Source organism: Mesocricetus auratus, unplaced genomic scaffold, assembly GCF_017639785.1.
Source record: "Mesocricetus auratus isolate SY011 unplaced genomic scaffold, BCM_Maur_2.0 Super-Scaffold_100676, whole genome shotgun sequence".
NCBI lineage: Eukaryota > Metazoa > Chordata > Mammalia > Rodentia > Cricetidae > Mesocricetus > Mesocricetus auratus.
The window spans coordinates 152,140,212-152,154,474 of NW_024429266.1; the positions used below are offsets into that span (position 1 = coordinate 152,140,212).

The 14,263-nt window shown below is 49.0% G+C and overlaps 1 protein-coding gene across 2 annotated transcripts in view; it reads right to left on the reverse strand.

The window, feature by feature from the left end:
• The window catches only part of Nup210 (nucleoporin 210), a 95,838-nt gene that overhangs the window by 42,980 nt on the left and 38,595 nt on the right, over window positions 1-14,263 (reverse strand). For both annotated transcript variants that reach the window (XM_005071160.4, XM_040738058.1), the window contains 9 exons: window positions 12,454-12,612; window positions 11,830-11,898; window positions 10,242-10,348; window positions 9,177-9,317; window positions 8,305-8,442; window positions 6,479-6,634; window positions 5,820-6,018; window positions 2,791-2,936; window positions 635-856 (listed from right to left, as the gene is read on the reverse strand). In XM_005071160.4, coding sequence (XP_005071217.1) covers window positions 635-856; window positions 2,791-2,936; window positions 5,820-6,018; window positions 6,479-6,634; window positions 8,305-8,442; window positions 9,177-9,317; window positions 10,242-10,348; window positions 11,830-11,898; window positions 12,454-12,612 — 1,337 coding nt within the window. The remainder of the gene's footprint in view (window positions 1-634; window positions 857-2,790; window positions 2,937-5,819; window positions 6,019-6,478; window positions 6,635-8,304; window positions 8,443-9,176; window positions 9,318-10,241; window positions 10,349-11,829; window positions 11,899-12,453; window positions 12,613-14,263) is intronic.

A 14,263-nucleotide genomic window follows, 5' to 3' on the forward strand; every position in this document is an offset into this window, starting at 1 on the left:
AGCACAAGGCCTTGGCATGGTCTGAAGAAAACGGTGTTGCCCCCAGCCAAGCAGGCCCCATGGGATCTCAGGACTTAGCACACTTGGTTCAGTAGACTATTTCTGTATTTTTTGGTTTACAGCACTAAAAACAAACCCTAAAAACATTGGAGCTGGGCATAATAACTTATGCCTGTAATCCCTCCACTTGGGAGGCTGAAGCACGATGAGTTCAAGTTCAGCCTGTAGAACTATAGAGTGAGTTTCATTCAAGCTAGCCTTGGCTGCATAGGGAGACCCTATCTCAAAACAACCAAGAAGTTCACACACACAGGCACTGGCACATCTACCCCATCCTGGAAGAACAAGTTGGTAGGCCAACCCAGGTCAAGGGTCCCAATCCTTTGGACAATGGCCCAACCCTAAAACATGGGGCTTTGTGACTCCTGATCTCAAGTCTTTATTCCTACTTATAGCCCTGAGAAAGAGGCTGGCGTGTGCTGTGGAATCCAGCAGGTCACTTTACTGAGTTTGGACTAGCTTGTCTGTAAAATGGATACAACATGAACAACACCCTCAGGGCTCTCTGAGAACTAAGCAGATTTTCTGGCTCTCCCAGTAGGCAAGGTAGAACTGAGGGTAGCTGTCCACTCACCTGTTCACCCAAGGCTTGGCAGGTCACAAGGACCCAGTGCTGCTGGTAATTTCGGGAGGCTGGAGGACCCAGGAGAGCCAGGCTGATGCTGCCTGTGTCTTCAGAAGTGACATTCCGAAAGAATTTAGAAGGTTCCAGGACCCATGGCCTGGGGCCTCCTTCAAATAGCATCTCCTTTGAGGAGCCCAGTGTTATCACAGCAACAGAAGAGGGATCCACAGCCTGGAGAAAAAAGTGGAATGCTTAGTCTTGCTCTAGGAGGAAGTAATCAGGTAATGCTGGGCATCCAGAAGTCAGGTCCTCACCCTGCTTGGGTGGGTTACCAGGCAAACCCTGTGTTGTCTTTGAAATTCAGTTTCCACAGGGGCAGGATGCACAGGGTTGACATTAATTAGGGGTTTTGGGAAGAATTATGTTCTTACTGGAGCAGGGAGAACATGGGACTGCAGAGCATGGTGGTGCATAGTTTAATTCCTGCATTCTGGTGGCAGAGGCAGAGGCATGTGGGTTTCTATGAGTTCAAGGCCAGCCTGGTCATAGGCCAGACAGGGTTACACAAAGAGACCTTGACAAAATAAAATAAAAAATAAAGCCCAGGAAATTTCTACCTGGGATCTATCCTAACACAGACTAAATGGGAGAGAAACAACTTCATGAACAAAAACTGTGCGTTATGCTCATTTCTCACAGCTAAGAGCCAGCAATACACTGATATCCACAAAGAGGGTGCTTGGGAGCCATGATGGCACCTTGCACAGGTCCCAGCACAGTACTGACCGAATACTGAATGCAGGACTGAACACACACATTCCCCTCCACCACACTGCTACTTTTACTACTACATTCTATCAGTATGTTACCTGCATGCACATCCATGTATCACGTGTGTCCACAGAGGACAAGGAGGGACTGGAGTTACAGGTAGTTGTGAACAACCAAGTGAATGCTGGGAACTGAACCTGGGTCCTCTCTCTCTAAGAGCAGTCAGTGCTTTAACCACTGAGCCATCTCTCCCTGCCCCCCACCCCACACTGTGCTTTAGAAAACAGAAGCCAGTGTGGAAACATCGGCCTGTAAACCCTGCCACAGGAAATAGAGGTAGGAGGATTTTGAGTTTGAGTCCAGCCTGGGCTTCACAGCAAAACCAGCTCAAAATAAAAGATAAAAAGGTCTTAGGATGTGGTTGAGTGCTTTCCCAGCATGCTCAAGGCTTGCTCCTCAGTGGGGAATGGTGGTGAAGCACGGGCAGAAGACATCTTTCACAGGAAGCACAGCTGCAGGCAGGCAAAGGGCAGGCTTCAGGTGCCTGGCCAGCTTGGTCAGGGCCAGCTCCACAGAGCTCTCCTCACTTGCCTTTTGTCTTCCTGTTTGGTTTTTGGTTTGTTTTTTGAGATGAATCTCATTACTGAGACCAGATCCAGACTAGACTAGAACTCAAGATCCTCCTGCCTCAGGGACTTGAGAGTTGGCTGGGCTTGCAGCTGTGAATGAACACTCCTGACTTTATGGCTCTATCTTCCTCACCCAGGGCAAGTTTCTGGGTCTGTTTTGTACTTGGCAAAGAATAGCATCTAGCACACTGCAGGGTCTCAACACTCAACTGAAGTGAACGTTGAACTGGACAGTAAAACCATGAGGTTCTCAAAGTCTCCAGTAAGCAAAGGGAAAACTCACATAGCTTTGACAGAAAGCCCCCACTATTCTCAGGGACTAGAGTAGCTGTGGTGCTAAGGGACTCATGGCCTGCCTACCGGCATAAATGAGAGCAGTTGGGATTTGTTCTAGTTTGCTTTCTATTGCTATGATAAACACCATGATCAAAAGCAACTTAGGGAGGAAAGGATTTCTTTGGCTCACATGTCCCAGTCATAGTCTACTGTGAAAAAAGTCAGAGTAGGAACTCAAGGTAGGAACCTGGGGTCAGGAACTGAAGCAGAGGCTGAAGGAACTCTCTCTGGTTTGCCTACCCTGCTTTTTATACAACCCAGGACTACCCATATCAATCATTACTTAGACTTTCTGATGGGGACATTTTCTCATCTGGGTTTCCTTATTCTCACATGACCCTAGCTGGTTGTCAAGTTGACAAAAACAAACAAAAAAGAGCGCAAGATCTATGAAGAACCGGGCAGATGACAAAGGCAGACACAACTCACCTTGAGGGGCAGGTAGGCAGCGAGAGTGATCTTTGCACCCAAGTGTACATGGCCATGGGTGTAGCTCACAAGGAGGGTAGTAGACCCCTGGGCATCAGCTCTCACCCTGACCCCACTGCAGTGTTCGGACCCTGGCAGCAGCCTCCCTGCACAACGAAAGCCAAACGTTAACATGAGCCCGCAATTCAAGGGGAAGGCATGGCAGGCTGGACTTCATATACAGCCTGACATTGTTATAATTTAAATTTTCCAGAGGCTAGAGCTGTAGCTCAGTGGTAAAAGTTACCTAGCACCACAATACACAAACAAAAGAAAATTCAAGTTTTATTGATGTATATTACACACAGGTCTGGTACACATACAACTGGCAATGATTTCCCATCTCCCCCATGTGCTCAACACATCCTGTGTCCAAGATCCAGGTCAACAGAGAATTTACCAGCAGCTCAGCCTACCCTAAAGGCCCTTTATGGTCTCCAGCCCCTCCCAACTTCCATCGGGGGTTGGGGGAAGGGGGGCAACCAGTTATGGTGCTGCAGATCTTTAATCCCCACACTCTGGAGGCAGAGGCAACAGGCAGATCTCTACGAGTTCAAGGTCTACCTGCTCTACATAGTAACTTATAGGTTCGTCAGTGAGTAACAGTGAGACCTGGTCTTAAGGAAAAAAATCCCACCTCAATATTTGAATATAGTACAGTCACATGCCACAGGCCACCACCAGCTGCCACTCAGGCCCTTGGAGTTGCAAAACTGAAATGTCTAGTATTAACTGCTCTATCCTGGCATCTATGTCCCTTGTAACCTAAGTGGACTCATGTGACATTTATCCTCTTGTGTTCACCTGGCACAGTGTCCTCAAGGCTCCTCAGGCCTTCTTAGGGCTGGCCCTGCCCTGAGCCCAGTCCTCTACTGATGGGCACCTGAGCTACCCACATGTATGATTAATACCGCTATGGGTTGACAAAGACATCTTTTCATTTGTACTTTCAATAACCTTAGGTCTATGTCTAGAAGTGGAACTTCGTGAATCATATAGTAATTCTATTTAAACTTTTGAGAACCCACTACAATGTTTCCCACAGTAGCTGCCTTTAACATCTTCCAAAAGAACATGGACTCACAACCTTTATGTTTTCTGTTGCTGTAATAGTAGTTGTCCCCACAGGAGTAGTTTTCTTTATGTTTCTTCTTTGAGATTTATTTTAATTATGTGTGTATACTGCACATACATGCATGCAATACCCATGGATGCTAAAAGAGGGCGATAGACTCCCCAGAACTGGAGTTAGGCAGTTGTGAGGTACTAAGAAACAAGCCTAGGTCCTCCGGAAGAGCAGCATGTGCCCTTAACCACTGAGCCATCGCTCTAGCCCTTTCCTTGTGGTTTTGCTTTGAATTATGTGATGACTGATAGTGACGACAACTTGTAACATTCACAGAAACATGCGCTCAAGTCCTTTGTATGTTATTGAATCACTACTTTATTATTAATATAGAGAAAATATTTGTATATTCCAGATCTTAACCCCTTTCCAGGAAAATGATCTGCAAATACTTGCTCTACTCCATGGTTGCTTTTGTCCAATAGAGAACCTGATACAGTCCCTTCCTCAGAGAGTCCTGTTACATGTACCCTGGCTTGGAGGGGTCAACACTACTAACCTATCCTGAGGACTATTTGTGCCCCATGAGTCATGTGTGCCCTAGGGTGACTCTCACATACAAAGATATCTGCTGCCCCAGTCTGTTGAGCCCCATGAGCACCCTTGCCCTGACCCAGAGTTCAAGTTTCCAAGTGCTATACCCTGTACACTGAGGGAGATTCCAGAACTTTCTAGGGGAAATTTTGACCACAAAGCATTTGTTTTGGTTGCTATCTTCAGAACCCAGACTCCCTGAAAAATCCTCAAGATGTTCAGAGGGATGTCTACATGTAACTCTTGCATGTGACCCAGGAGAAACCAAGGCTTGGAGAGGTTGAACAGAACGTCAGTAAGTGAAGGAGTTTACCAGCCCAGGGCTGTTGAAATACAAGCCCTGAATATTCCCTGCCCCCAGAAGCCTGAGTAGCATTCTACAGACACCCTATGGGATGGGTAGGAGGCCAATACAGGGGACAGTCCATCTCTGGCTGCCAGCAGTCCCTCTCCCTCAAAATGCCACTTCTTCCATCCAAAATCGCTACCATGTGCCCAAGACCAGACTTGGGCAGCTCTGCGTGTCAGCACAAGCAGAGTACACACGGTCACCAGGAAAGCATCTGTGCCATTAGAGACTGCATCCCTCTCTGTTCAGATACCTTCAGGGGCTCCTAGACTCTAGGTGTAAGCCCCCTGTGAAGGAATAAGCCCTGACATTCTAGGCTCACTATGTGACAAGCCCTGCCAGAGCTGTTTACCTCTGGGGCATGACACGGGCACATTCACTAACTGAATGCTGTCCCTGTTCTCTCCAACACTCTGCCCACAGACTGCTGCTCCTTCTCATAAGCCAAGTATCCTGCAGATTTCCTAATCTGCAAATCAGAGCTAATCCTCACCTTGCCTGGACACACACCTGGGGAGGCCACAGCTCAGAAATGGGAGCTACAGGTCTGTGCTCTGACTCCACACAGGCCATGTGTGACTGTAAGCAACTAAGCTGTCCCAGTGTCTTGACTGGACACATGGCCCACCAGCAGATCCTACTATACCTGTACAGGCTAAATGAGGTCAGTCAGGCAAACTGCTTACCCAACACTGTCACAGCCATCACCAATACTACCCCTAAGACAGGAGGCTGAGAAGACAGTACTTGGGGTGGCCCAGACCTGTCACGGGCATTATGACTGAACTGCATGTCATGAACTGAAATATGAACGTGGACAGGACAGGAGACTCCTCCACTCAGGCATGGAAGAGATGCAGAGCATCAGGCAGGATTCAGAATGGACAAGAGCAGGGGCCAGGGCCATCCCTTAGGTAGTGGCCCCTCTGGTGCCCACAGAGAACCCACACCATCTTGGCCCCCATTCTGCTACTGGTTTACCTGGCAATGGCTGGAACACACCCTGGTTCTCCACTTCCACCACCAGGTCAAAGTGGGAGCAGTCGCTTAGGGTGACCACCTCACTGGCCCCACCAGGCATGAAACCACTGATTGTCAGGGGCAGCTCCAGGGTGTGGCCTACTCGAGCCTCCACCTGGCACGGGGTGAACTCCATGCTGCTGGGCTCAATCACATACACCTAGAGAAAGAGAAGGCCCAGGCCCATCAGGAGGAAGACTCGTCAGGCTGCCGGTGCTTACTAAGTTCTGCAGTAGGACAAGGTGAAGGGCTGGGCCAGCGTCTGGGAAGGGTGGGGGTGGCAGCAGGGATTCTCTCCCGGCCCTTTCCTCCCCAGACCTCTCATCCCAATGGGGAAGGCTATCCCAGTCTTCCTCTCCTGATTGGCAACAAAGCTTGAAGTGGGGCCTGAGTGCCAGGAGCACAGCTAGTGGGAACCACCATCATGTTCTGCTTAGCCATGCAGTCAGTTCTAACTGTCCATCCTTATTATGGGCCTAACTCCTTGAGATCGGGGTTGGAATGGGCTCGTCAATCCCCCACGTACCCACAACTACAGGCAGAGCTTTGAAGGAGACCTGAGGGGGCAACCGCGGCTTCTATCTTGAGCCTCTCCACCTGATATACTGTCATCACCTTACCTTCATCTCACCAAAATGCAGAGGGTTCTGAACATCATGCGCCCGGATCACACTGAGTCCAGTGTCACCGCCTGTGGTCATGACACCCTTGACGGTGACTGTGGCAACCATGTAGTTTGACGAAGACCAGCTGAAATTCCCACTGCCCCCATGGGCCTGGGGAGGAAAACAACATGGGATCCATCAGCCCCTTGCCCCTCCCTGCCCGGGGAAATACAAGGTTGAGACAAGTGTTCACTCTCACTCATTATTACACAAACATGCTCATGTATTCACACCCAAGTGTTAGTTGCTTGCACACACACACACACACACACACACAAAACCACTCACGGGCTCACTCTCAAACACACACATAGCATACCATGCACATACATTCAAAAATCACACCTACACACACAGCCAAAGTCCTGCCCATTGAAAAATGTGGTACAGGCCAACACTTCCTCAGAGGTTGCCTTTGGCCCACCTTTCTCCATCCTATCTCATTTCCAGTCTTCCTATTCTGGGGACCTGGCAACTGGCACACAGATACATAGGTATGACAGTGTCACCTCCCAGAGCTCAGACCTGGGTAGAAACCACCCTGGTCATGGATCCACCTGCAGAATTCTGCTCTGGGGCCAACACAAGCACACCCAGCACGTAGCTCTGCCTGCTCCTATCCATCCTCAGGGAGTTAATGACAAGCCCTCTTCTAGGTCAGAGATAAGTCTGAAACCCTGAGCCAAGAAAGATGACACACTTCAGTGTGCAGGTGCCAGTGCAGACAGGAAACCTGTCATCCTTTCTGGAGGTGGACACAGGAGTGATGGGGCCTGGCTGACTACGTTGGGATTCTGAGCATCAAGGGGTACTAAGGCGGGGAAGGGGTAGACGGGTGGTAATCCCACATGATTTCAGTTTTCCCTATAATTATATTTATATTACTTTCAAAAATAATGTCTTCTAGAAAAATGCTAAGCAGAACTCAGACCTATATTTCATGTCTGTTTTAGTGACTGCCTTTGTTTGATTTTCTGTGACTGTGATAAACACCAGGACCAAAAGCAACCTGGGGAATAAAGAACCTATTTCATCCTACATTTCCAGGAACAGTCCATCACTGAGGGTCAGGACAGGAGCTCAAGCAGGGCGGGAACCTGGAGGCGGGCGCTGACGCAGAGGCATGGAGGCTGCTGCTTCCGGCTTGCTCAGCTTGCTGTTCTTTTCATTTTCCTTTCCTTCTTTACTATTTATCCATTTGGTTTTTGTTTGTTTATTTCTTCTGTTGTTTTGAGGCAGGGTCTCTCTATGTAGCCCCTGGCTGTCTTGGAGCTCCCTATAGACCAGACCGGACTTCAACTTTCAGAGATATGCCTGCCTGAGTATTGGAATTAAAGTGTGCACCACCGGACCCCACTCGGTTTGCTTTCGTACACGCCCTAAGACCACCGCCCTTGCAGCTCAATGGTCAATGAAGAAACCCACCAAAGGCTTACACAGGTCAATCTGGTTACCTCGTCTCAGATGACAAAAAATGAAACAGACAAACAAGACCAACTAGGACAGCTACTGTGGGACTTTTTATCTTGTTACATTGCTGAGGAGTCATAAAAATCCTAAGGTCTGCCTCATACCTCTTGAGAATAAAACTGAAGGCAAGAGGACAGCCTGTGTAGAATACACCTGTCTCACACTAGACAGATTGAGACAGCAGGGTGGTTTGTTCTAAGCCAACCTAGTTCAGATCCTGTCTCAAAAAAAAAATCTAGAAAAGAATGTAAACAGAGCCATCATCCCAAGGAAACACCCCAAAGCAGCACCTAACCCAGCCTCTCACCCACCTTTATGGTGTACTGATAGGCTCCTGTCTTTGGTTGCCACGGAAATGTCAGGATGCTGGGATAGAGCGTGATGGGGATATGAATGTCCACTTCCTGCTGGTTCCACACAGGTACCTGAAGCACATGGACCCCTCCATCCTGCAAAGATGAGACCCATGCATGTTACCATGGCAACCACACTATCACTAGCAATTTTCTTGTCACCCAGACCCTGCCCCTCCCTGAGGACTAGGCCATAAAAGGTAGCTTTGTGCCTCTAAGAATATAGAAAAGACAGTAGGCTTTGCGGGGGGAGGCTTGCTGTAGATCTTTAATGGACACTCTCATAAATTCTACTTATTTGAGTCCTCACAGGATGGATGTGGTTGTCTCCATTTTACAGATAAAGAAACTGAGGCCTGGAGCATCTCTAAAACCCAGATCTGCAATGATGAAGCATCACTGTCTGGGGCACAGGCCCTTCCTGCTTCTCACAGTTCTGGAGGACTTGTACGAGGCAGGGGAGGAGAAAACCCTTGACAGTGTACTGACAGGTAAAACACTGCTCCCTCTAGAGCTGATGAGGCTTTTCAGTACATGACAAAAACTACAGCTGGAGGACGCAAGCAGACAAAACAGATAATGGGGTGCTGGTGGGCCTGCTGCCCATGCTACCCCCAAACAAAATCTGTATTCAGTCTTGGAAGGTGTCGACCACTCGTACAGGGATGGACGCAGGGTGGTGGAAGAGAAAGCTTGTGGCAACCGGAGGATCCCCAGCAAGCTCCAGGCAGCCAAGGGCATCTGGAGCTCACAGTGGGAAAGTCTCCTCGGGAGGCAGAGCCATAGCGCAGGGTGGGTCCCGGGGCACGGAAAAGGTTAGCACCACTTGCCTGGTCCACCACAGAAGTGAGGGATGCGCTGATGGTCGTCTGGCCACTCCGGATCGCCCTGACGTGATGATAAGACCCATTCTGGGAAGACCACAGAACCTCAAAAAACTCAGCAGGAAGCACTGTTTCAATTCGGATGTTCTGCAAAGGCAAGTGGGGCAGGTAAAGGGAGCTTCTAAAAGAGGAGTGTGACACCAAGAAACCGGGAGAGCTCCAAGACAGCAGTCAGGCCAGGCTGAGGGCCTCTACGGCCCAAAAGCCTCGCAAACAATGCCAGCACAAGGCATGAGGCCCCAGTGCCCCCTCCAGCAGCCCTCCCTACATAGTAGTCAGGCCCTAAGACCCAGCCCCATAGTTCTAACTGGATGTGTGATGCTCAGGGTAGCTGACAGCCGACTGTCACAATCCCAGGTCCTGGAGTTGCATGAAGGAACCAGTGGATTTAAAAAGAGAGAGTCCCTGACAGCAGATGCTTCAGACACAGTGACTGCCTCAGTCATTGTTCAGCAGGGGACAGAAAGACCTCTGCCAAAAGAAAAAGGAGACTGGCCTCCTTCTAAAATCTCTAACACCACTGCAAGAGACTGTGTGACCTGTGTGAAGGCACTGGGAGGAACCTAAGGGAGAAAAGGACAACTACCACTCCTCAACTCATCTTGCATGCCTTCCCACAAGCCACATGTGGTGGCCTTGGTCACTTGAGAGCTTCTGGAAGGTGGCAGATATACCCAGACACCTGATCATCTGCAAAGCAGAATGGACTCACCTCAGGGACCCCATGTAAGGAACAGGAGGTCAACACACAAAGCCACTATCACCACCACTATCCACGTAGGCCCTGCTGCCTGGGGTATCTACCACCGGCCCTGCATGAGCAGATGATGCCAACTCACAGTCTAACAGGTACTGAGGTACTCCAGGGACCCTGGGATATTTTCTCCATAGCCCTAGGAGTATCACAGGAAGCTTTGATCTACGGGGACCCTGGGGCTTTGGCTGCTCCTTGGACACTTGCTCCAAATGATCCCACATCATCCTTCCATCAGAAGTCCAGCAGGCACTCACATCAGATGGGTAGACCTTGTTGCTGGACCTATCAAATACTTCGATGGTGATAGCATAGAGACGTCCAGTCTCAAGCACCCATCTGTCACCAGGGTGGACTGTGAACCCTAGAACAGGAAGTAGAGGGGTTCAATACTCAGGTTACAAGGGCAGCAGGACTATTAAAGAGGCTGAGGCTAAGCACTACACATCCACCCCCAAGTAAAGGCCCCAGAATGTTCACCAGACCTGGCTGCAAGGGATATATGGGGTATAGAACATGATGGCCACCATTATTCCCATCTTAGAGAACCACAGCCTGTCTTTCTGATTCCTAGAACCAACATTGAACATACACACTCTGAACACTCATGGACTTATCAGCCTGAATCTGACCTTTAACAGGTTTAAGCTCTGAGGTTGTGGCAGTCAAGGTTCTGACTTCCCAGTAGATCTGAGGCTATAGAGGATCTAGCCTGAGGTCATAGTTCATCTAGATTCTGAATCCTCATCTGGTCTACTCATTGGCCAATGCAAATCTATCCCAAGGCCACACAGGTGGCCGAGACCATGGCATTCTAGACTTTGAGGTTAGAGCACTTGATAGCTCTGGACAAGCTCTATCTGGGTCTGGGCTCTGAGGTCCTAGGCTCTGAGGATATTGGGCTCTGGGGTCCTACACAGGATGCCACACTAGCTACTTCTATTCCCATGATATTGTTTGCTTTCTCATCTGCACAATGCCAGCCAAGCTGTTCACTCTGTTCACCCTTCCCACGACAGAAGTTCAGTCTGACACAGCACCTGTCTCATATGAAACCTCCTCTGCCCTGGTGATTACTCCCATCACAATCTTGCCACCTGTTTGTACCAGCCTCTGCTGTGACGCTAAGTCTCAAAACAGGCCAATCACATAAGGGATGCTGCTGAGACACAAGCAGTCACCCTTCCTGGGGTTGCTAGTTGTCAACTGGATTCTGTATCACAAGAGGCTCAAAAGCTCTCTGACAAAAGGATCCTAAGGGCTTTGCTGTCCATTTGGCCATCCTTCTTCTGACTGAACTCTGGCTGTGTGCTCCACAGGTGAGTGGCCTCAGGTCCCAGGAAATGCTGTCATGGTGACACCCATGATACATATATCCCAAATGCCTTGGTGCTGGCTATCATTGCAGCCCTCAGGCCCTACTGGGCCTCAGGGTCTTTTACTGCTACAGATGGGTCCCTGCTTTCTAATGCCTCCTTCTTCTTCCTGGCCAAGTGTCATTTAAACCTAAAGATGCTCTCCAACTCAGCTGAGCACAGCTCTCCAGCCTTGTCAGGTCCATAGCAACAGTCAGGTCTGCACGATGCTGAGGCTGAGGACTGATGGCCCTGAGCCTGGCAGACAAAGGATGTGGTCAGTAGGAGAGCTGCTGTACCTCTTCAATTTTGTGGGTTTGCTCTTGCTGGCTGGTCCTAGGAATTGAATCCAGGGCCACTTTCAAATTAGCTAAGACAAATACTGCCAAGTTGAACCTTAGTTCTTTTCTTGCTTTTACTTTTTGATTTCTCAAATTGATGGATTTACAAGCAATCGATGTTCAGGAAACCTCAAGGAGACCACACTTACCTAGGTACCCGGCTTCAACCACATAGATGGTGCTGTTGGGCAGTCTAGAAGCTCCTTGCATGCGGATACCTGAATTCTTAATTAAGGTACAAAACATAGATACAAAACGTAAAGCAGCTGAGGCTCCAGCCTGACTCCAACAGCATGAGCACCATGCAGATATTATATGTACTAGAGGTGGGTGAAGAACCCCCAGCTTAGGCCAGTTAGAGTCAAGGTGCTGGTGAGTCAAGACCCTTGCCGTACTGTCTACCCTACAAACCAGGTTCTCTGCAAGGGACCCCAGGGACCACATGGCATACAATCAATCTTGGGTTATCAACAACCTACGTGCTAGTATTCACACAGCCTCTGCCGGGTCCCCTTATGAGGGGGCTGTGGTTCCTGAGAAGCTTCCAGAGGCCTGGAATGACGTGTGCCTCTGCCACAGACTCCTGTCTCTGGGAGTCTCTATGAGTCACCCACAGAGGTGAGCAATTCCACTCAGCGGGTTGCTATTTAGGTTCTTTCTGATTTCAAACAGATGGGGAAAACAGTGCTATTTATAGTCCTGGCTGGCTTTAAAGGAGAAAAACAACTTGGCTTCAAAGTAGTAGGCAGACACAGTGCCAGAGTAGAGGATATTCCTGTGGCCCAGGACCAGGTTGCTCTGTCCCATCTGCATGGCAGTGACCCTTGATGTGTCCTGTGTCAGGACTGCCACAGGCCGGGTAGGATCTCCTTGAGGATCTGGGATGCTGTTCTGAAGCTGCAGCTCATACTGATCAGAAGGCATTGAGATTTCTGGGCATGAAAAAGAGACAAGAAAAGCCAGGAAGGTAAAGATGTGAGATGCTGAGTACCAGCACAGCTATACCCAGCCCTGACTCTTGGGACCTGCCAGCAAGACAGCTGTTGGAAGAATGCTAACACTGGTGGGCACATGGCCGTTCTCTGAAGTGAGCAAGCTCTTCTCTACATCCGGGCCCCAGTGGCATTCTCACTGGTATTATCAAAAAGGCTGTAGCCAATGGTCTCTACTGGGTTTCAAATACTTGGCTTACTAACCCAAAGAATGATTTTGCCCTGACCACTTTCTGGGCATCCCCATGTCTATTTTGTATAAAAATACCTTTCCCAACAAAAGTCCGGAGCACAGAACAATTCCCCAGGACACCACAAGTTTTGGAAAATGCAACATTTGAGCAGAGAACATAAGCACTTTTGATTTGAATGACAACTGCTGGTCAGGAGTTCAGTTCCCAGGAAAGAGAAAGTGAGAGTTAACCCAAGGTGAATGTGCCCCAGGGCTTCCTTAGGTGTCTCATGACTAATTTCCTTATCTCCTCCCTCAACAACCCTTGGAACAAGGACTACTAATACTCCCACTTTAGATAGGGTAGAGCAAGCCAGGTGAGAAGCTAGCTCAGGGTCTGCTATGATTTCCACGGCTTTGAGAACCCAAACTTCATGCACTACAAGACTAGCCCTCATTCTGGTAAAAGCTTCAAAGGGTGCAGACTGGAGCTGGAGACATGGCTCAATTGGTAAAGCTGAGTAAGGACAGGTATAGGAGTTCAAATCCCAGCACCCACATAAAGCAAGGAGCTTTATGCATGGGCCTGCAACCCCAGCATTCCAATGGCAAGATGGGAGACAGGAGAATCCCCAGAAGCTTGCACTAGCTGTAGCCTGGTGGTATATGTAGTGGTGAATAACAAGAGCCCCTGTTTCAACCAAAGTGAACAGTGAGGACCAACACTGAGGTTGTTCTCCGACCAGTGGCAGGCATACCCCATGCTCACATACTCCACCCCCAGAGAAAAAGAGAAAGAAATTCATGGTTGGGGACTGGAGAGATGGCTCAGTGATTAAGAGTGCAGAGAACCCAATTGGACAACTCACAACTGGCTGCAACTCTAGCTCCAGGGGAACTGATTCCTAAGGCCACCACCTGTACCTGCATGCATATACTCACAAAGACACACACACACACACACACACACAGCTTTAAAAACTTAATCTTTAAAAAAATTAATTAAAAACAAAACATGAGGCCTTGAAAGGAATGAAAGCAGGTCTAGAACCCTGGTTAGCTCCTGAAAAAGTGGACTAATAAAAGAGCACAACTGACTCATGAACTCTTAGTTTCCCCTCTTACCACACAATCTCCTCCTGCTGCACATGGTGCCATCGCAGTCCACCTGCCTTGTGAAAAAACAGCCACGGGGGCTGCAAACAAAAGGCTGAGCTGAACAAAAGCCAGTGCTCTTGAACCTCCAGATTGTGAGTTACATCAAGGATCAGCCTTGTTCCACCTAACAAATATCGGCTAAGTAATAGACCTATAGTTAGCTAGGAGCAGACCAGCATTTCCTGTCTCCAAGCCTAACCACTTTAGCATTCTGTCCCCTGAATCCTCAGTTGATCCTAACCAGCCACTCACTCACTGTCA